The sequence below is a fragment of the Daktulosphaira vitifoliae genome, unplaced genomic scaffold, assembly GCF_025091365.1.
Source record: "Daktulosphaira vitifoliae isolate Bord-2020 unplaced genomic scaffold, ASM2509136v1 Scaffold_2, whole genome shotgun sequence".
In the NCBI taxonomy this organism is placed as follows: Eukaryota; Metazoa; Arthropoda; class Insecta; order Hemiptera; family Phylloxeridae; genus Daktulosphaira; species Daktulosphaira vitifoliae.
This window is the reverse complement of record NW_026099573.1, coordinates 45637566-45662128: the sequence shown is the minus strand read 5'-3', so window position 1 is coordinate 45662128 and position 24563 is coordinate 45637566. Positions and strand designations below refer to the sequence as shown.

General features: G+C 28.0%; 1 protein-coding gene and 1 long non-coding RNA gene across 3 annotated transcripts; both read left to right on the top strand.

Moving 5' to 3' along the window:
- The first annotated feature begins 444 nt into the window (after positions 1-444).
- Positions 445-1548, top strand: LOC126899188 (uncharacterized). The gene is made up of 3 exons (XR_007702511.1): positions 445-988; positions 1064-1241; positions 1310-1548. It is a non-coding gene; the product is annotated as an uncharacterized LOC126899188 (long non-coding RNA).
- Positions 1549-9123: 7575 nt separating this feature from the next.
- LOC126899134 (general transcription and DNA repair factor IIH helicase subunit XPB) lies at positions 9124-24333 on the top strand. 2 transcript variants are annotated; one of them, XM_050673695.1, is made up of 12 exons: positions 9124-9328; positions 10264-10353; positions 10437-10678; positions 10753-11064; positions 11128-11378; positions 11434-11540; positions 19733-19855; positions 19922-20095; positions 20159-20427; positions 22725-22889; positions 23151-23486; positions 23996-24333. In XM_050673695.1, exons 1-12 carry the CDS (start codon positions 9301-9303, stop codon positions 24227-24229), a joined length of 2331 nt encoding a protein of 776 aa, XP_050529652.1. In that variant the 5' UTR covers positions 9124-9300; the 3' UTR covers positions 24230-24333. The 2 variants fall into 2 exon arrangements, with proteins under 2 accessions (XP_050529652.1, XP_050529653.1); XM_050673696.1 differs by lacking the exon at positions 9124-9328 and having other exon boundaries at positions 10413-10678.
- The last annotated feature ends 230 nt before the right edge of the window (positions 24334-24563 follow it).

Here is a 24563-nt window from a genome sequence, read left to right as displayed (position 1 = left end):
GCTTTAAGTTCCTTATTTTGCAAATATTTTATTAAGGGTGCTACAAATAATAATTGCTGTAATTATTTAGCACTTACCTTAATAAATTCAGAGTCTGCAAAAAAAAATTCCTTATACGACTGCGCCACTTGATGTGTTCGGGGTAGTAATTATAATAATAATGATAACAATAATAATAATAAGTAAACCAATAGCGTTTTTTATTAGTCACTACAACAATAATCTTAATTATCCAATAATTAAATAAAATTATCTTTAGTTCCTCATGAAAGGTCAGCGTGACAGATCGAAGAAAAAAAAAAAATCAATATATATCCAGCTCCGAGCGACCGGTTCTCACCGCCCGTCGGTCACCGCAAATAGCGCGACCTGTCGGACGTGAAGAGGAAGCGCCGCGATCGCCATCCGGTGGTAACACCGGAAATGAGAAGCGACCGCGACNAATAAGCATAATAATGGCAATAAACTAATACTGAAGATAGAGGAACTTTAAGATCTAGAATATGCTGAAACATCTCATATGTTGATATCCAACATATGAGATGTTTATCCAAGTGGTAACATCCTGAATCAACATTAAAGGTGGCGTTAAGCCTAATTGTATTTGCATATTTTTAAAAAATTTAGCTGCTTGAGGGCTTCTCTTAAAATGATCTACAATTCCTCTTACTTTATCTCTTATTGCAGATATTGATTTAAAAGCTGTTTGCTCCACTAAATTTAAGGTATGAGCATAACAACCTACATGTCTCCACCCACGCAAATTAACAGCATTAACTATATTGTGAGCGTTGTGCATACAGCAATGCAGTTACCCAAGCTCCATTCATTTATAACTGCTAATAAATCATTTTTCAAATTTTCTGATGTATGTGATTCAGAGTTTTTAAAACAAGAAAGAAGATATGATTTTAATTGACAATCTTTATCTATAAAATGGCATGTAACAGCAATATAATTTTCATTTTTAACTGAAGTTCAACTATCGGTAGTAATACTAACATATTTAGTATTACTTCTTATGCTCTTTTCACTTGATTATACATTTCATTGTACATTACAGGTTATAATATCTTTGAAAGAGTTTTTCTCGGTGGAAGTGTGTATCCAGGATTCAGTAATTTTAAATGTTTGACGAACTCTCCATCTTCAACGATACTAGGATAGTATTCCTTGACAATCATTTTCAGAATTTGTTGATAAATCGTTTTACGACGTGAAGCAACCAATGACTTTGATAAGTATTGAGAAATTGAATTATTTACAAATCTAGAATTTCGATCATGATTAATAACTGCATGTTCGTTAGATAAAGAAGATTGAGATGGAATTTCTGAAGAGACGGCGGTATGGCAATTTATGGAATTAGATGTTGATATAGTTGTACTTTAAAAATATATATGTTTACTATTTAGTAGTATAAATATTTACTTATTTTTCTACTGTATGCATAAATTAATTAATAATTATCAAATATTAAATATGAGAATGATTATGTTTGTAAATTGAAATAGTAATATATATATGGTAATCAGATATAAGAATATGTCAAAAGTACACATTAAAATGAAAGTTTCCATCATAAAGAAATCTTTTTAGTAAATATTCTAAATTATATATTGATTAAGAGTGGTTAAATTATTAGGTGTGTGTATCTTATAAGTATAAATATTTTAATTGATTTTTAAAAGTGAATAATTATTTAATTGTTTGCTTATTAAAATAACAATTTACATCTATAGTAATATGCCGTATTCTTATCTGTTATGATGCAACAAATTGCTTTGAACTTAAAATTCAACTTAAAGTTAGCTCATCCATCTTCTAGGTAAAAATCAGGGTTTAAAGCCCTATCAGCCTGTCTATCATCTCATAAAATTACTAATTAGTAATAACCAATAATTTTTTTAATGATGTACATACAATTTGAGTTTGATTCTCATTTCTTTCACGGTTTAATTTAATTCCAATATATATATATACAAATAATGAATAAAAAATTATTGATAGCAATATTATATTTCATTTTACAATAGTAGTTAATAAATAATAATTGTTTACATTCAGTATAATGAATTAATATTCAAACTTGTGTAAAACAATAGTTCATTGATAATTCATATTTGATATTAATCTAGCTAAGATATTTATTAAGGTGCATTTAGAAGGCACTCTACAAGTATGCCTTGCGAGCAGGGCCGTAGAGAGAAAAGTTTAGGCCCAGGAGGAAAATGCATTGAGCCCCTTTTAGTAGAGTTTCCAGCAGGCACGGTCACTACTCCTTTCCCTAACCCCCTCCCACAATACTAAATAAATTTTACATATTTATAGTTTTTCTATTTTAAGTAATATAGTAAAAGTACAAATTTGAGTTTTTTAATTAAATTATTTTTAATAATTTTATATCTTTCACATATCAATTACAAAATGCATTTATAGTTAATTAAAAATTAGCTTTTCTAGCTTTAGATGAGGCAAAGTAGTCAATTACTTCTGTAAAATTGAGTGGCATAGCCAGTCCTGACTCTAGACAGAGAGTTCCTAATCCAGAAACTCTCGACTGTGTAGAACAGAAGCGCTGAAAATTTTTAATTCTTGACAGTACGCTGAAAGAATGCTAAGCACTAGCAACCGAAACTGGTAAAGTACAAAAAATGCGTAAAGCCATACAAATATTTGAAACAAGTGTATCCAAATTTTTTGATGTAATCGTGTTCAACAACTTATAAGGAGAACAACTAGATGAGAATTTTTTATTTATAGATATGTTGAAGATGAATCATTTCAGTTATTAGTTTGAGATACGTCAATATCATACTTTTTTTACAAAATTAGCTACAGTATTTTGAATTTGCTCTTAAGGCCATGCAACAAATTGCCACAAAAAAGAAAAAATGTCGTTCAACTTTTTTATTGCAACAAAACGGTTATATATTTCTGCTATAACTGAATCTATAATAACAAAAAATGTTTCTCTTTTAAAATCGGTTTCTTCGTCAGTAGTAATAAATTCTTCTTCGTTGTTTTTTGAAAATACCTTCACGCGTTTTATTTTCCGACTCACTTGCACCTTAGATGAAGTATTCATTAATCCACTGGCAACTATTTTACATTCTTGTAAAATAGAATTCCAATTATCTCTTATCAGCTACAAATCTGCTACTAAACTCTCCAGATTTGTTCAACTTCAATCGTAGATTTTCTCGCTTGAAGAACAATATTTCTTTCGTTTATTGCACTGAGAACTTTAAACCATATAGATGCCATAAAAATTATTGACGTATTTTATACCTTCGATAGCTACGAGTTTCTGCAGTTAAATTAAGTTGTTTTAAGTCTTCTAGTGCGTTTTGTAGTCCTGGGAGGTGATTCATGAATGGATTTACAGCATCTATTCTAGCTGACCATTTTGTATTTGATAGACTATGAAGTGAACCTGATATATATTTTTTCTAAATTTCCCAACGTTTTTCCACTATATGGCTTTCTCCTCTTAAAGCCAATAAAAATAAAATTGTGTCCAAATACGTGTCAAAATATCTCTCCATTTTTGGGATTCGTCTGCAATATGTTTGCATACTAGCTTGTCAATCGAACTTTCATTTTTTGTTCGTGTTTCTACTTCACGCCACTTCATAAAACATTGAATGTGATCTTTATTGTTTTCATGTGATGGTCTTTCAATCTTTTATATAATTTTCTCCTAATTTTATTTTTTGAGTATCCATCAGAGCTACTGAGATAGGAACAATTTAATGTGGTCGTTTTGAACAAGTGGCAAGGAAAACAATAAAAAACATTTTTAAGTGACTCCAAATTAACCAATTGCGTTTTACTTTTTCACCATTTGGCAACATTTTAGAAAGCAATGATAATGGAAACGGATTATTCGGTCGATCATGAGGAAAAGACGCTGGGATTTTTTGATGACCTTGACGAATAACTTTTCAATTAATTGGGTTTGCAATATCTCGGTTTTTAAAGCACCAATATCGTAATTATAAACATAAATATTTCTTAAAGATTGGAAATTTGATTGTTTTTCTGAACAAATAATATTGTCACTTACTTCTGATAAACATTCAAGTTTACTACTATAATCAACGATTACGATATCAGATTCTTCTATATCAGGATTTTTTAAAATTAAATCAGTTAATACAGGATTAATTAAATTATTTGTGAGATTGTTAGTAACATTATTATTATTATTAATTGGGGTTTTTTTTTTTTTCAGAATCATTTGAAAGTATTTGAGTTTTCGTTTTTATACTCAGAGTAATCTGAGTAAGCTTTTATTTTGCACAGAATTTAAAGGCAGTATGCGTTGGTTGACTTTTGAAATTTTAAACATTTTTATTCTCGTTCTACACGTTCTTTATGCTTTTGACAACCATATTTATGCGAGTCAGGGGCGTCATTTCAGTTTTTATTTTGTGTGCGAGATTTCAAAAAGGCCATATAAAAATAAATATATCTACTTAAGTAAATTATTCTTCTTTTAATTTTCCCATAGATTATTAATCACAATCAATTAAGTAGTAAATATAAATTATAATAATACTTACTATTTTAATATTGTATAACGTAGCGTCAGGGTCGTTGCAATCGTTGAATTTTATATTTATCAGTTCATTGCCGTTATCAATTATTGCTGTTAACTTAACGTCAAAAAAAGTCGTGATAAAAACGGTAGTACAGTGAGGTCGTGGCACAGTATGAACGTGGCATAGTTGACTCAAGTATAGATGATATCTGACAGTGATTAAAATCACTATCATTAGAAACGCTTCGATGCAAATTTGTAGATAGTGTTTAATTTTAAGAGATTGGTAGATTATTTCAAAAGCAACTATAACTCTTATTACCTTAATTTTATCCCGATTTATAATTATAATATATGAATACGTAATAATTATAGTAATTAAATTTAGTATGAAATTGATATTCAATAATATTGTAATTTTTACGGAGATATTATAAAAATAGAAAGAAGTTGTATATTCATATACTTTTAACGCGTATAAAAATTTAAAGGGATTGATGCAATACTTTTTAATAAAAAAAATTTGTTACTTATGAATAAATACACTAGACTTATAAACTTATAAAAAAAAAATTATACTGATTTGGTCATTTTTGATAAAGTTTAACAGTTAACAAAGTTATAAGTTTTATACACTGTACCACAAGGAACCTTCATCAGAAACAAAAATATACTTTTCTAAATCAACTTTTCGTGATATTTTCAAATGTGCAATTAAACTTTTTCTATTACTTCTAAGTTTTAATATTATCACTTATTATTAAAAAATAAGTATTTACATATAAAAAAATAATAATAAAGAACAAAATAAAAACTGTTTTAAATTAATACTGATTTTGATTATTTATATGTTAAAAATAAGGAAAATGACTTATTTAACCTATTTTTTTAATCCTTTAAAGTTTATTTTTGTGAAAGTTTATACTAAAAAAAAATTTATTTATTTTATCATAACTTTTAGCTCAATTGGCAAGTTTGAAATTGACATCATTAAATAGAAAATTTTATGAGAATTAAAAAAATTGTATCGTTTAGATTAATATGCAGTTAGCTCAATATATCTTTGCATTTTTATCATAATAGATAACTTAAATAGAAGTAATAGTAATCATTTCCTAATAACTTTAGGTGTTTAAAAAGATTATGCAATTGAAATATTCAGAACTTAATTAATTTTAATGATTTACTTTAACTAAATGAATCAAACAAAACAAAGTTGTTAAAAAGATTTACTCAATTGAGCGTGTTATAAAATTTGATTATAATTGTAAAAATCGATTGTTAATTCAAGAGAAACTAACAATAATTTTGTTTAGAAATGATTTATATAGCAACATGTTACCAACAAATTTGGAATATTATAGTCTAGTAGTAGCACACACAAATAGAGTAAAAAAATTAATAAATTATAAAGTAAAATGATTTAATTTTGTATTTGAAATCTATCATATCAAACTTGATTCGTCAATAAATTTGAAAACATTAGAAATGAATGATTTTAATTGTCTATATGGAGAAAATTAGATAAGTAACTGTTTAATTGATAAATTAGAAATTTTTTTCAATTTTTGAGGGTAATATCTACAACTAGATACGAATTGTAGTCATTTGACGTATCGTTGAAAAAAATAGGTCAAGTTAGAGCAGAGAAAATAAATGATAGTCACAAAAAAATATCTTCTCAGCTTTGTATCGTAGCTAAAACATAAAATATAGTAAAATAATTTTAATATGAATAAAAAATTTCTTCTCGCGAGTGGCGACAACAGTGATGGGATCCTTGACTTTATTGAAGTTATTGAATCTAAATGAGATAAAAATCAAAGCAGTTGAAAATTTATTCTATCTTAAAAAGAATAAAGAAAAAATGCAAAAAATTCCTAGCCATATGCGGGTTGGAACAACCTTGTACCCCAAGCGTGTAAAGCACAAGTTTTACAAACTCGGCAACCGTACGTCGTTATCGTAGACTGAAAAAATTGGCTATTTAAGCTAGTTCAAATTTCAAAGTTAATTTTCTCGAATTTAAAAAGCAAAAAATGTAAATAAGTTTAACTTTCTATGCTATATTAATTTTTATTTATATAATATTTATGAAAATCTGTACTCCCCTTGTATTTAAAAAAAAATAAAATACAAAACCCAGAATTTTAACATAAAAGTAGCATATTTTTGAATACGGTAGTCATTTTTACCATGAAGACAAATCCAGTGGTCAAATTTTTTTTTTATCAAATTAAAGTATATTACATAAGCTTTAATTTAAGATATATATAAAAGTGTCAGTATTTCCGGAATACTTTCAAAAATTAAATTGAAAATGTCCTAGTTTCAATACGCATGTTTAAAGTTTTGACCCCCCTTATATAAAGAGCTATGATCCGATTTACAAAAAAAGTGTGTCAGATGAAAGGAGTATAAAAAAATTTATTATACAAAAATAATAATATTGATCCATACATTTTTCCAAAAGTTAAAGCAATATAAATTTAATAATATAAAATATAAAATCGAGAATTTTTTCACGAAAATCGTACGTATTGCTTTAACTTTGATGTCCGTTTTCACCACGAAGACAAGTTCTGAGGTCAAATTTTTTTTTTCAATTTAAAGTATATTACATAAGCTTTAATTTAAGATATATATAAAAGTGTCAGTCTTTCCAGAACATTTTCAAAAGTTAAATAGAAAAAGTTCTACTTTCTATACGCATTTTTAAAGGTTCGAATCACCACTGTATAAAGGGAAATGGTCTGATTAAAAAAAAAAGTATGTCGAACGAAAGAGGTATATATAAAGTATTTATCATTAAAGAATAGAATTGATTCATGTATTTTTTAAAAAGTTATATTAACATAATGTTAAAAAATGTAAAATATAATATAAAGAATTTTTTCACAAAAATAGCATATTTTTGCATACGCGAGTCATTTTCAACATAAAGACAAGTCTAGAGATCAAATTTTTTTTTTTCAAATTTAAGTATATTACATTAGCTTTAATTTAAGGTATATATAAAAGTGTCAATCTTTCCGGAACATTTTCAAATGTTAACTTGAAAAAGTTAATTTTTTGTAAAAAAGTTACCATTTTGAAACCCTTCCTGTGGGCTTGCAAAGGGTCAAATGTTCACAAAAATATATTAAATGATAGGTAAATACCTAAGGTATCTATAAAAAAAAAATTATATTGATTCGGTCATTTTTAAAAAAGTTATGACAGTTTTAAATAAATAAAATTGAAAAAATGTCGAAAATTAACGATTTTTAAATTTGTAATTTTTTGGGGGATTTCCCCCGTTTACGAGTAACGAGGGACTTTTTTTCAATTTTTGAGGGTAATGTCTTCGATTAGATACAATATGGGATCTTTTGACATATTGTTCATCAAAATCGCTCCAGCGAGAGCTGAGTTTGAGCGTTCAGACAAAAAAATAAAAAAAAACACATCATAGTAAAATTAATATCTTCTTAGCTTCGCATCGTAGCTAATATACTGGCGGTTTATTGGGTGTTTGCAGTATAAAATCCGCATTTCACAAGGTAAATATACGGCTTAGAATCATTATAAAAACAGTGATTAAAAGTAAAGAAAACATTTTGTGGTACTTTCTGCAGATCAAATTTTCATTCTGGCATTACAATTTTGGATGGATAGGAACTTATCTATAAAACTGAGGATTCAAGAAAGTATTATGTCACGACACCACTAACTCTATATAATATACAGTGTATATTATACACTAATCAATTTGTCTGTACGACCGCGTTTGACGATAGATTCGTCAAGGAATCATCTCGTTCATGAGATTCGTTTTTCATTATATTAATTATTTTACATTAAAACTGTCAAAAAATAATGATTCTTACCTTTGGTTTTTGTGTTAAAAATTATGCATAATTCAATTGTTTACAATTGTGTTTGAAATTTGAATACTTTGTTTTTTATTCTAACACCTAGTACCTACTCAAACGGCAACGCGATACTTAATATTGATTGTTATATTATCGTGATGTCCTAACTCTCAATAATTGTTGTAACTCGTGGCTATTAAAGACAGAATGTACAGGAAGTTGTCGGTGTACTATTCACTGGGTGAAACCGTAAATACAGCAGACATTAAGTATTGACGCAAATAACACGATAACAAATAATTTTACATCAGTTACTTTTTCTTGGAAATTCAGAATATATACACATATTATTGTATCATTGGGTTAGTATACAGTCAGTTTGTAAATAAGCAAAAAATATTTTTCAAATTAAATAATTAATAACGGTCTCTAGTTTATGGAGACCTAAAAAAGTTCGGATCCGGGAGGAATCCTACCTTCCCCCCCTCTATCGACAGGCCTGCTTACGAGTTGTGATTCGCGTTCCACAAAATTCTACAACTCACGAGTCAGAATCGTCCCTTTAAAGATCCGACGATTTGGGAGTTGGGTATAGGACTCGTTAAATCAACTCATTTAAGTGAACTGATACATATCACTGAGTCGAAAATTCCATCTCTACTATTATGATATCGCAACTTATCATAAATTCTTTAAAAAAAAAAATGTTATCAGCACATTTATTTATTTTGATAAGGCCAGTTTTAAACTAATTTTTTTTTTGTATTTTCTACGAAAAGTTAACTTTTAGGGTTAAAAAATTATTTTCTCCTAAACTTTGATAGTGATGTAGTGAAATATAAATTATTATTTTTTATATTTTCATTGATAAACAAATAATTTGAATTCTAATTTTTAAAAATGGGCAAAACAAAGAAAGAGCATCCAGGTTTGTTATTTAATTTTCTTTTGAGGTTGTACTCAATGCAGATGAGTATTTATATTTTGCAGTCAAAGGAATAATACATTATAATAATAAGTTTTTTGGAATTTAATAAATAGAAATACTTTTAATACATTTCCTTTATAAATGTGCTGCATATAACTATTTCCTTCTTTATTCCCTTAATTATATTACTGATTCTATGTTTGAGTTGAAAAAAATTAATTATATAAGCTTAATTATGAAAAAGATATTGTTCTAATTATGTTTAGAGAAAGAAATATACTGAAAAATTATATTTTACAATTTTTATTTATAAATTAACTAAGAGTCTTAAATTTTTATTACAAAATAGCTTTTATTTTTAATAAGAAATGAATTACTAATTTTTTTTTTAAATATCTCTGCCATTAGTTACAATCTATATAAATTTGACAATAAGTACATAAATATAATTAGTGTAATACTCAATTATAATAATATAAATAAACATTTAATATCAATAACAGTATAAAAATTTTAAGCCTGGAGGATTATAAAATCAAATAGGTAACTACTATAGTTTCAGTCATATTTTGTCTTCTAAAATGGATTTTTGTAGTATAAAAATATGTGTAAACGTAAAATAGCTCTCCATTCGGATGTTCTGATGGGAGCTACCCTGCAAGATACATGTAATAAGAATAAAATGCAGAGAATATATAAAGTTAATACTGGTCCTGTATTTTGACTTTATAGTAATATATGGGGTTACTAGCTAAAGTTAACATGTTAATATTAATAATTTTTACACTGATACTTTACATTAGTATTTAAACATGTGTTTTCTTAGTACCCTGACCTTTCAAAAAAAAATATCATTCAATTTCATATGTATTTATGTCTTACAAATAATTATAGTAATAATTTTTTTAATAATGACTTGCTGAAACATTTTTTAGAAAAAAGAGGAAGAAAACGAAAGAAAGATGAATTTGATGAAAACTCACTTGGGCTAGATGATCCTGGTTTATTAGCCGTTAATGAGGAAGGTACTCAATATTTTTTTCATTAACATCAATCAATTAAAATTGTTCAATTTTTTGTCTAGAATAATACATTATTTTGTTTTAAGAGGGTTTACCTAGTGCAGCAAAAAAATCTGCAGAACATGATACTAACAGTGTTGAAGATGACTTTGGTGCTAAAGATTATAGATCGCAAATGATTTTAAAATCTGACCATTCTTCTCGGCCGTTATGGGTTGCTCCTGATGGTCACATATTTTTAGAATCATATTCCCCAGTATATCGTCATGCACATGATTTCATGATAGCTATAGCCGAACCTGTTTGTAGACCAACTCATTTGCATGAAGTAATCAAGTAGTTGTACTAATATATTGTTATACTTATATACTTTTGTTTAATCAAACTTCTTTATTATTTTAGTATAAATTAACTGCTTATTCCTTATATGCAGCAGTGAGTGTTGGATTAGAAACCAATGATATTATTGAATATTTGAAACGTTTAAGTAAAACTAGTATTCCTAATGGTATAATTGAATTCATAAATGTTTGTACACTGTCCTATGGTAAAGTCAAACTTGTACTTAAACATAACCGATATTTTATTGAATCACAACATCCAGATATATTACAAAAGCTCTTAAAAGATCAAATTATTGGATCATGTCGTCTCAAGCGTCTTGAAGATTCTGATGCACTAATAAGTGAACAAAAAAAATTTGAAACATCATATGTAAAATAATGTTCAAGTTATTTTTAATAATAATTTTCATTATTACATTACTTAATGTTTTAGTTTCCTGGAGAATCTACGTCTAAAGAAAAAGTGAATACAATAAATGAAGTAGTTCCAAAAGATATAACAGATTTGTATGAAAAAATTGATAAAGTAGAAGAAGAAGAAGAAGAAGAAAAAACACACAATGTAGTCTCTTTTGAAGTTCAACAAGAAAAAATTGAAATTATCCAAAAACGTTGTATAGAGATTGATACACCTTTACTTGTTGAGTATGATTTTAAAAATGATAAAGTAAACAAAGATATTAAGTAAGTATGGAAAAGTTATATTTTGGTAATTTCTGATGCCATAAATCATTTTTAGTATTGACTTAAAACCTCAAGCAACTTTGAGACCATACCAAGAAAAAAGTTTGAGAAAGATGTTTGGAAATAGTCGTGCCCGATCTGGCATTATTGTATTGCCTTGTGGTATTTTTACTTAATTATTTATCCTAACACTTTTTTTTAATTAATATATGTTTATAATAAATTTATAAAAAAACTCAACCAATTTGTAGGTTGACTTAGACGAACTTAAACATTTTTTAAGCTTAAAATTTTGGTCATATGTCAAAATTGACAGTTAGGTTCATATTTTGAGTATATCATCTTATTAAATTATGTTATTGTTAATTTTAGTTATAAAATCAAACATTTTTTCTTTTATATTAAAATAAAAGCCTCAGCAACAAAGGCCATTGCCCATGATTACATGTTTATCAAGTGTTTATAACAATAAAATAGTTATTTAAATAATTAGATTAAGCTAACAATAAGAGTAAATAAAAGTTGGTCACTAGCACATAAGTTATACAGATATTATATTAAATCAAATAGTTCGGTAACCTTAAAGAATTCTGTCATCTTTTGTATAGAGTTAAGGTCTTGTTTCAGAGATTGGGAGGGGTGGTGAGGTATTCCATGTGCCTCTCTTTAATGTTCATACTTTTGACAATTTGTGAGAATATGTTTGACAGAGTTAGTGACTCCGCAAATCTTGCATATTGGTGGAGTACTTTTGTTCATTAAATATCCATGAGTTAGCTGTGTGTGTCCAATTCTGAGCCTGTCAATGATTACTTGGTGTCTTCATTGAGACACAGTTGTTTTTGGTTATTCGGTTTTATTTTGTGTAGTTTAGTCTCAGTACTTATCCATTTTTGTTGCCATAGGAGTAAATAATTTTTATTAATGGTTGATTTGATGTTTTGAATAGTGCATAAAGGTGTTATTACTATGTTGTCAGCTTTTGCAGTTTTCTTTGCTAGTAGGTCTGCCTTTTAATTTCCTTAGATTGATGAGTGTCCTAGAATCCATATTATTTTTATAGATGTACCTTTATTGTGTATGAGTGAACTGTGTTTTGTATTAAATTCACCAGAAGATTTGAATTAATTGAATTAACTTTGCTGGTAAGTGCGCTGAGAGAATCGGTTAAGATAATGTTTTCTTGAATATATTCAATTGCCTACAGTATAGCATATGTTTCAGCTGTATATGTAGAGCAATGTTTTGGTAACTTATAGGTCTTATAGGAGTTTTAAAGTACTATAAACAATCCTACTCCTTCCATATTAGATGCATCCGTGTATAGTTTGTTCATAAGTTCTATAAATTTAATATTGCAAATTATTTGAGGTGTTGAAAGTTTGGGCAAGTGGTGTAGTTCATTGTTGATATCTAATATATCTGACCATGCTGAAAATATTCTAAATATTCTAGGGATTATTCCTTCTATATTGATGTTATTTTCTTCCATCGTTTTTTTAATATAACTATGAGTAAGTATATCATTAGTTTTAGTTTAGCGCAAAGTTTTAATATGTTACCTGTTCTTATAATTTTAGGGGGGGGGAATGCCAGATATATTACATATACTTACTTAGTAAGTATATGTAATATATCTGGCATGATTTGAATGTTCCTAGAGCATAATGTATGCCAGCATTGTATATAGTGAAAAGTGAGTTGATTGTATTAAAAGAGATATTGCAATAGACAATGAATCCATACTCCATTTTAAAAAGAATTAGTAATTTATTTATTTAGTTACAGATTCTTTTTTTAGATTACTCATATGTTGTTTCCAGCTGCATTTGCGGTCGAATGTAATAAAAGTTTTTATTACATTACAGTTGGGGGGGAATATGGGTGTTATAAAGATTGATTTTAAATTAGTTATATTTCTTTTTTTTTTGGAAATAAGATACATTTGGATTTAGTGGCAGAAAAAAAAGAGAGCTCAGACATTTTAGACCATTCTTTTAATTTATTTATGTCTTGAAGGTATGATTGAAGGTTTGTTAAACTTTTTTTGAGCAGAGTATATCTAGATCATCCTCATATATTATTAACTTAACTGGATATTTAATTGTTTTTGATATGTCATTTATGGATATGAGAAAAAATGTGAATGAAATAGATTGTTGTAGAATTTCATTTTCTTGATAAAAGATTAATGATCACATAAAAAAATTAGCTAAGTATTTGAGTACATTTCTATTGCATAGAAAAGTAGATAACATATTTACTATTCTGGACCTCTATGTTGTATCATATGCTTTTGCTATGTCCAGACTTATCATTTCTATTGATTTTTTAATGAGTTATTAATTTCATTATGGATAGTTTGTAGGCAATCATATGTTCTTCTATAGTTTTTGAAGCTATTTTATTGAGTGGAGAGAAAGTTGAATATTTCAATGAACGATTTTAACTTGACGTTAGTCAATATTTTGAGGAGTTTATCTTAAGTGCTGATAAGTGAAATAAGGCAGTAACTTTGGGGATTAAATATTTTTTTTCCAATTTTTTGTATTGGAATGACTACACTATGTTACCAGTTTGAGGGGATACTGCTTACTCTCCGTATTTCATTATAAAAATCTAACAAATACTGTTGTGATTTAGGTATCATAATATGAATAAAAGAAAACTATATCATCTATACCAGAGTTGAGGCTATTACAGTTTTTTAATGCCCAATAAAACTCTTTTATGGTAAGATTCGAGTTAATGTAGATTTGGTTCGAGTCTTGCGGATTGATGATTGAATTATTATTATTATTATTATTTGCATATGACGTATCTGTCCAAATGGTAACAAAGTTATTAAGTTATAGTAATACTAATGATAGGTAAGTTTAAAAAAAAAAATAAATAAAAATAAAAATATATATAGAATATAAAAAGTTAAATATAAAAATAAGTTAATAAAATAACAAGTATATCGAACAATAAAAATTATCACAGTATAAATGATTTAGTAATAAATAAGTTACAAATTATAAGCGTACAGCAAGTTTCTCGAGCCAGTTCGCTGCATCTGGGCCACACTCATGCAATTTTACCATCCCGTCTTTGAATTTTGTGAGCGTGTATGACTCCACGATGTGGTTGATTTTCTGGATCTCCCCACACTCGCACAGTGGTGAATCGACCATGCCCCATTTATGCAGTAGGTAGTTGCACCTTCCCTGCCCGGTTCTAATCCGATTAAGAGTTGTCCATTGTGCCCTTTTAAGATCCCATCCAGGAACTTGTATAGATGGTTCTTTGATCAGGTCTTGGTTACGAATCTCTATTTGATTCCATCGTCTTTTCCATAGGCACTCTGTAGATTCGTTGTTTGCTTCTATTTGCCATATGGGGGTTCTGGACTTTAAACGTAGTGGTGGGTGCTCAAGTATGTCCTTTTTGAGTGGTAAATTGGGTAGGCTGTTAATTTTTTCTAGCATGTTTTTTGTGTGGGCTAGCCTTCTTAGGTCTGGAGGGGCTATGTTGGATAGTACAGGCAACCATTCTGTTTGAGTTGACCTAACAGTGCCTGATATAATGCGCATGGTATGGTTCAGTTGTACATCAACTTTTCTACAATGAGCGCTTCTGGCCCACACTGGTGCACAATATTCAGCAACGCTGTAAACCAGAGCAAGCGCTGTAGTTCGTAGCACGCTGGTGTGGCAGCCCCAGTTAGTACCAGCTAATTTGGTCATAACGTTATTTCGTGTCTTCAATTTATTTTTGACACTTTCCAAGTGTTGGTTGTATGTAAGGGTTCTATCGAATTTTACCCCTAGGTATTTAGGGCATTCTTCCGAAGCGATGTTTTGTCCGTCTATTTCTATGTGCAGTTCTCTGTTTGCTTCACTATTATTGAGGTGGAAANTGTGCAGTTCTCTGTTTGCTTCCCTATTATTGAGGTGGAAGGCCCTTGCCACAGACTTACTCGGGTTTAGTGTTAATTGCCACTTCTGGAAATATTTTTGTATTTTTATTAAATCGTTATTCAAAGTATTTTCTAACGCTGTGAAAGTCTTGGCTTGTGCTACTAGCGCCACATCGTCCGCATACATGAATTTTCTCGAAACAGTGTCGGTGATGTCAGCCGTATACACATTGGAGAGAATTGGAGACAGTACAGATCCTTGCGGAAGCCCATTCTGAAGAAGTTTGTACCCATACATAAGAAATATGTAAAGTTTGAAGTGATACACGAAGTTTCCTGTTTGATAGTAGATTTTCCATTATTCTGATCGTCGTTCTACACTTTGTTATTTTCGTCAGTTTTAGTAGTAGCCCTCTCTTCCATACGGTGTCGTATGCTGATGAGAGGTCTAGAAAGACAGCACCAGACTTTTCTTGGCGTTGGAAACCATTTTCTATATGCGTTGCTAGTGCAAGGGTTTGGTCACAACAGTTTCTGTTTTTCCTAAAACCAGCTTGTTCTGTTGGTAAGGATGCTTCCACTAAAGGTTGTAAACGTGCTAAGATAAGTCTTTCAAAAAGTTTGTACATTGTTGACAAAAGGGATATTGGTCGGTAGTTTTTGGGATTGGTAGCTTCTTTATTTGGTTTCAGGATAGCTATCACTTTCGTTTCTCGCCATATTTTTGGGAGAGTATTCGTGTTTACTATATTGTTGGCCAGTTTTGCGATCCAGCTGATACTCTGGGGTCCAAGATTTTTGAGAAACTCTGGTAGAATTTCATCCGTTCCAGCTGCTTTTCTGTTTTTTACATTTTTTAGAGCGTTATAGACCTCTTCAACAGAGAAATCTGACATGAGTGCCGACTTTTCTTCGCATTTCCTTAACTCCTCTGCGAGTTCTTTTCTTCTATTTTTCCAGTTTTTTGCGGTTTGATATTAGAAGTTTTGAAAAGAAAATTCGCGATGTCATTGGCTGCAATATCTCCAACTTTCTTTGAAGGTTGCACAGCGCCAAGCTTTTGCAAGAGAGACCAGCTTTTCCTGCTTGAGTGTGTGTAATCCATTTCTTCCATAGCAGCTATCCATCTATTTCTTCTTTCTTCGTCTAGTAGCACCATTAACCGGTTTGCTGTTACCTCATTCCCAGATTGATCGTATTCATGTAATAATAAGTCGCACTCTTTGCTCCAGCATGGTATGTAGTTTTGTCTATGTCCTCTAGGTATCGCTAGGGCAGCTGCTTTTTTTATTAGTTTCCTGAATCTTGAGTAGTTTTCTGGAGTAGGAGGAATTCGGTTTATATTCTCATCCATGTATTTGGTGTAAACCTCCCATCTCGCTTTTCGTAGGTTCCATCTGGGCATTTCAGGTTTATTGATCCTTGGAAAATTGACACCTATGTCTATAATCACTGGTTTATGTTGGCTTTTGGGGAATTTAGGTAGGATTTGTCGTGAGACTCTTAGAGGTTGGTCTTCCTTGTCTCTAGATACAAAACAAAGGTCAGGAGAGGTAGTTGTCCTCCATCGACCTGATTCGAAAGTACCACCCTGCTTGAGGGTTAGTATATCTGTTGTGTATGTTGTTATTTAGGAATTCAAGGTTTTTAAAACATTCATAATTGCTTACACTACTGAAATGTTCACTAATTTTGTTTCCAATTGTCGTTGGATCTGTACTCTAATGTATTAATATATATAAATATATATATATGTAGATCTTATGTCACTTTGTGCAGTTATACATGATATAAACTTCCTCCAGGATTATCTTTTGACCGTGTTTATTAAATAATGTGTTTTAGGTCTGCATTTTTTGAGTTCAATATAATCATTTATATTATGTGAAGTTTGGAATTTTTTTAGTACTTTATTTTTGGTTTTGATTGCTTGTTTAATTTCAGTGTTCCACCCAAGTATTTAATTTTCCCTGCTCTTACATTAGTTTTGCCTATTAGTATTTGTTGTATTTATAATAGCATTTGTTATACTTGATATTTTGTCATTTATTGGTAAGCTGTAAGTCTTGTATTTGATCAAGATTGTTTTCTACAAGCAACGTAAATAGACTCCAGTCAGGAGATTTAAGAATTAGGTGAGTTATAGTTGCTTACATTCATCTCTAAATATATCTTATTATTAATAGGAATGTGATCGCTGTTATAAATTTCTGGAAGTACTGACCATTCAGTCTACTGTGTAAGAGAGATAATGCAAAGAGATATATGGCTGAAAAGGTACCATTTGAGGAGTTCAATTTTGTGAAATTATTGTTATTTAGTAGAGCAATATTGCTTTCTTTTAGTAGCTCCTTCATAATTCAACCTCTGCAGTCAGTAGAGTCAGAGCTTCATGATGTATCGTGATAGTTGAAGTCTCCCTTTAGTAAAAATGGTTTGGGAAGTTAGTTAATAATGTGTCATATCAGAAACTGTAAAACTGGTTTGGTTAGGAATATATATGTTACAAATGGTAATTGTTTTTTCCATTGTAATAGATATTGCTTTAACTTCAAAATTTGAATTGACTTGTATTTGCTTGCTGGGATATATTTGTTTTATTAGTATAGCGACACCACCACATGCTCTGTGGCAGTTAGTATGGATATTAGAGTATAATACATAAAGGATTGGGAGTATTGGCTGTTCATTAGTCTTCATGTTAGTCTCTTGAATAAATAATGCTACTGGTTCGTACTAGTTTATTATAAGTTTGATTGTATGATGTTCAAATATTTGTCTATTACGTTAAAAGATAATTAAAAGTGTTGTTGTATATTATTATTATTGTGGTGAAGTACCAACAAAGTGATCTAGTAAATAGTTACAAAATCTAGTAATACTATTCTTTAGAGCTGGTGTTTTTGTAAGTGCTGGGTGAACTTTTTCCATTATTTATATCATTGTTCTAATGTCAAGGCAATTTTCAAGTAGTTCCAAGAACATATCATCTTTGCCATGGCTGAATTGTGCAAGTTTAATAATATTTTTAAACTGAGTGAAGTTAATAGGTATGTTATGATTGTTTTGAATGATGTCCGAATCTTAAACAGAATTAACTTATGTGTTAATTAAAATGTAGGAGGAATACTTTTCTTTATTATCATTTGAACTATCTTGTGTTGTATGTGAAAAGTTAATGTTTAGTTTAGGTTTATATTTGTGACAGTTGTTTGAAGTATGAGATCTAGATTTACATAGATTACAAAAGACATTGTGTCAGAAAAAAATATTCTGAATTGTGTATCAACAAGATCTAGAGTATTTGAGTTAGGGAGATTTTCAGCATCTTCAGAATTAATGTAGACTTGTCTACGACCATTATAAATGTGGCTGTACTCAGCCATAGTAGTACCTAATTTGAATATTGTCATTTGGAAGACTGGAGTAATACCAAGATTTTAAATTGCTTCTACAATAGCTTCATTAGGTATGAATGGACAGACGTTTGATATTAAAACTTTTTTAGCCGGTTTAATAAGACAACAAATTTTAATAGAAATATCCCAAATAGTTATGACTGGATGAGACTCCATAATTTTGCCAACTATATCTTATTGGTAGAAACATAAGTCCTAATTTTTTTAAGAATGTATTCAATTTGAGGTATAGTATTGAATACTATTGCATTTTCTCTAGAAGGATAATGGTTTGGTTTAATGGTTTAAAGGTTTTTTATTGGTTGAATTAGTGGTTGCATCAGCATAATTTAGAATATGATTTTATTCAATATCATTTCCCTCATTAAAGGGAAAAAAATGTATCTCCATAGATGATTGTTTACCAAAGAGATAGTTTAATGCTATATTAGTAAAAAGTGTACATACCATTTTATTTATAGCATGATATCATATAAGTTACACTATAATATAAGACACAGCACTTCACTAATATATGTCTGTTCAGTATAAAAATAAATCATGTACTGAATTTTTTAATTTAATCTTATTAGATTAAATAATGTTAGACAGGTAGAGTCTAATTATTAAAAAAATTATATTAAATAAAAGGGAAATACCTAAGGTTTTGATATGAAATAAAAATGATTTTAGTTTATTCATTTTTCAAAAAGTTATGGTAGTTTCAGGAAAAAAGTTTTTAAAAAGGTAAAAATTTACAGATTTTAAAAATTGCAATTTTTTGAGAAATTTGCCCTACTTTCAGAGAATTAGGGAAATCTTAAGGGCAATATCTTCAACTATATACAATTTTTTTTCTTTTGACGTATCATTGAAAGAAATCGGTCTGGTGAGAGATGAGAAAAAGTAGCAACAGACATACACAGAAAAAAAAAACATAGTAAAATTAATACCTTCTCAGCTTCACATCGAAGCTAAAAACTAATAAATTCCTTTAATTTTTTTTCAAGGATTTTTATTGTTATACCATTCCAAAGTATTCTAAATTTTTTTAGGGGCTGGAAAAAGTTTGGTTGGTGTTACTGCTTGCTGTACAGTGCGAAAGCGAGCATTAGTATTATGTAACTCAGCTGTGTCTGTAGAACAATGGAAATATCAATTTAAAATGTGGTCTACAGGTAAAATATTTTGAATTTTTTTTGTGAAAACACGTTGATTACCTTAACTATTCTTTATTTATATAGCTGATGATAGTTTAGTATGTAGATTTACATCTGATGTAAAAGATAAATTAATTGGTTGTGGTGTATTTATTACTACCTATTCAATGATTACACACACCCAAAAAAGATCATGGGAAGCAGAACAAACAATGAAATGGATACAAGACCAAGAATGGGGTATTATGGTACTTGATGGTAATAAAGAATTTTTATTAAAATGTTATGTGCATATAGTATATTTAATTTATCAATTTATAGAAGTACACACAATACCAGCTAAAATGTTTAGGCGTGTATTAACCTTAGTTCAGTCACATTGTAAATTAGGTTTAACTGCTACATTATTAAGAGAAGATGATAAAATAGCCGACTTGAATTTTTTAATTGGGCCTAAATTATATGAAGCCAACTGGTTAGAACTTCAACAAAGAGGATATATTGCTAAAGTTCAATGCTCAGAAGTATGGTGCCCTATGGCTCCTGAATTTTATCGTGAATATTTAGCTACAAAAACTAGTAAAAAAATGGTATGAGCTATTCTATTCATCAAGATCGATTATTTTGAGTGAAGATTGAATATGAAAAAAAATAGATTTATAATCATATACAAATGAAATAGTTACTGTTTAACTTTCTAAAAAGCTGACTCCATAGTAATTTAATGTAATTCAATGGAAGATTATAAATGTCTTAGATATCCTTAATATTTAAATACATATTTATAGTAGCCTTGTCAGTTTGTCTACTCTAATTTTTATTACAATGATTACTGATTTTAATATATTGGTAATATATTAGTGATTAAAATTACTATCATAAGGAATTGGTGAATTATTTCAAAAGCAATATTAACTCTTATTTCCTGCATTATTCCTAATTAGTAGTTCTATGATTTCTAAGTATAGTATAAAAATTTAATGTAGTATGACATTGATATTTTATAATTTATACGGAGAAATTATAAATTAGTACAAAAATTGTAGGGTTAGATACAAAACTTTTCAAAAAATAATCTTCTGTTAATTATGAATAAATGATCTACAAGGAATTTTCTTAAATATATAACAGTCAAAAATATGCTTTTGTTGATCAATTTTTTACGCTGATTTCAAATCTGCAATTAGATTTTTTCTATCACCACTGATTTTTAATATTGATACTAAAGATTTAAATCTCTTATATCTATATGGAATAAAGTTTTGAATATTTCAATTATAGCATCTATTTAAACACCAAGAATTGCATAGAAATGATTAATATTTCTATTGAAATGATTTATTAAGTTATAAATACAAAAAATATAATAAGTGATTTTAATGAAATTAATGGGCTTTTTTCATAAATGACTGTTAATAATAATTATATAAGTTTATGACTATTTATCCAACTAAACAAAAAAATTTTTGAAATCTTCATGAAATTTTGTATTTATAATGATACAAATTTTAAACATGCAAGTTTAACTAAAAAAAGGTTAAAAGTTCAACATTTTAAAATTTTAAACTTTCATAAAAATCAACTTTAAAGGACCAAAAAATATGTTAAACATCACATTTTGAATTGAAATTTTGCATGAATTATTTTTAACATATTAAAAATAAAAATGAATTTTTAAATGTAAATACTTGTTTTTATAAATTAGTAATAATCTCAAAATAGAGGTAATAGAAATTATCTAATTTCAGAATTGAAATAAAATTGAAAAATTTGGTTTAATAAAGTATACATTAATCTATTATTAAAAAATATTTCATTTTAGTGATATGATTTATTGTGTAATTCATAGTTTATTCAATTTTATTATAGTAATTCAATTACAATGATTACTGATTTTAATATATTAATTTTCGTTTTCTTTTCAGATGTTAATAGTATCCTATGTTTTATAATTTTCAAAAAAAATTCTTTCTATCCCCATTAAAGTAGTATAAAGTTAAATTTTTTAAATTTAATCTTAAAAATAAAAATTTTCTGAACAATAACAACTTTTGATCCAGTATTTTAAAAGAGCACTTTTATACTAATGCGGAGGAGTAAATTATGTCTGTATATTTTTATCTCTGTACATATATAAATCACATTACTCCTCCAGCTAACTAAACATATATGTTTCCATTTATAAGACTTCAGTTGATACTACTTTAAAATGAGAGAGAACCAATTTTTATTTTTAATTATAGATCATCATAATTATCATTTATTAAAGGCAATCTCTTTTTGTTAAAGCCTCTCTGATTGACGTCAACATTTTTCAGTGAAACAAAATACCCACAGTTCATGTGTTCCAGAATATGTTCAAAAAAATGTATCCTTGGGCGTCCTATTGGTTTTTCCCCAATTATTTTCCCTTCTAAGATGTTGATTATAAAGTCATTGTGTCGTATAATATGTCCAATTACCTTTATTTTTCTTAATGTATAATGGAACTTAAATAAAAATTGTTTTTAAACATTAATTTAATTTGGTATTGCAATAAAGTAAAATATCAGATTTTGTATTAGAGCTTTTAAAAGCATATTTAGAAAATTTAATACATATATTTTTGCTAAAAAAAAAAATATAAATAAAACTTAAAAATTATAAAGAAGGTTTAAAGCAAATGTTATTGGTTATCAAATGTTAAAAAGAGGTTTTAAGAGTAATCCAACCTAGGAGTACTAAAAAGCTAAATATGAATCTAAATGCATTTTTTTTTTTTTTTTTTTGATAACTTAATAACTTTTTAATAATTTTTTACTACAAATCTTTAAAAATTTTCGATCTTTTTATTTTATCATATTATAAATATTTGATTATTATATTTAAAATTACTATTAATTTTCAGCTTTTTTTTGTTATGAATCCTAATAAATTTCGTGCTTGTCAGTTTTTAATTCGATATCATGAGCAAAGAGGAGACAAAACTATTGTGTTTTCAGATAATGTATTTGCTCTCAAAGAGTATGCTTTAAAACTAAGCAAGCCTTATATTTATGGCCCTACTTCACAGGTATTACATTTATTTATTTTTTTATTAACAATTTGGAATTTACATGCACATTATTGCAAATTCTGTTTTTAAATACAATATAAATTAAATTCATTTTATTATTTTTATTAATTTTTTGATAATCAATTATGAAAATATTTTTTTTTGTTTCTTGAGTTATGTCCTTTTGAAATCTAGACTCATAAAGGTGCATTATAATTATTTTTAATTAATACAGAAGATATATTTTTATTTAATATACAAGATATATATTTTTTTTAGGCTGAAAGAATTCAAATTTTACAAAACTTTAAACTCAATCCAAAAGTTAACACTATATTTGTGAGTAAAGTGGCAGATACTTCATTTGATTTACCAGATGCTAATGTACTTATACAAATTTCTTCTCATGGTGGAAGTCGTCGTCAAGAAGCCCAGCGTTTAGGTCGTATATTGCGAGCCAAAAAAACTGCTATTGCTGAAGAATACAATGCTTTTTTTTACACCTTAGTATCTCAAGATACTATGGAAATGAGTTATTCAAGAAAAAGGCAAAGATTTTTAATTGATCAAGGTTATAGCTATAAAGTGGTAACGAAACTTGCAGGAATGGATGAGGTAATTTAAATAAACAATTGTTTTTTTATAGCTAATCTGAATTACTAAAAACCCCATAAAATTTTTTAATAAATCATGATTAAATTTATATATATTAGAATAAAATTTCTACCCATAATTTTATATTAAAAAAATGTCATACAGTTTAAAAAAAAATATTCAATTGGCAAAAATTAATTTTTCAACCCCTCACATTTTTAAATTTGGGACAGCCATGTTTATATTTATTTTCATATGATGATTACTCAATAAAAAATGCTTTCATTACTGACTGATCCACAGAGAATTTTCATATAAAGTTAGCATTAAAACTAAAAATGTCTAAAATTATCTTACCCCTACTTATATACTGTATTCATCTTTACTTGATTAAATTTGGCCCATTTAATGCTTTACAGCATTTTGAAAATCTAATAAAAAATTAAGTATGAAAAATCTTTTTTTTTTTAAACATTCTATCCCACAAATTATTTAACCAAACTTGTATAATTTTTTTTATTATTAACTAGGATTCAGAGTTATTTTATAGTAGTAGAGAAGATCAAGGGCTACTACTAAGTAAAGTGTTAGCAGCTAATGATACAGATGCAGATGATGAACGCATGCCATACGAAGGAACTTCAAAAACCTACAAAAAAATATCTGGTAAAATGAGTTCAATGTCTGGAGCAGATGATGCTGTATATGCTGAATTCAGAAGATCAAACGTAAAACATCCATTATTCAAGAAATTTAGGAAATGAGTTTTATTATTAATATTTACAAATTTATTAATTTAAGAATATCTGTCTTAGAAATGATGTATTATTTTTCTACTTTATGTTTCAATAAAACATTTTTATTAATACTAAAAGTTAAAAGATGTTAATTTATAAAATTAGATTCCAAGTGTGATGTCCAGCTACATCATGCATAGAATTTGTTTGAGACTTAAAGGGACATTTATTAAAGTTGTGATTTTCTTTGATAACTTATTGAGGTATTACAAATATTTTTTACCTGATTATTCATTAGGTTGGTCAATTTTTTTTTCTATTTAAAATGTAAGGGTTCTCCATAAAGTTTCTCTTGTTTCTA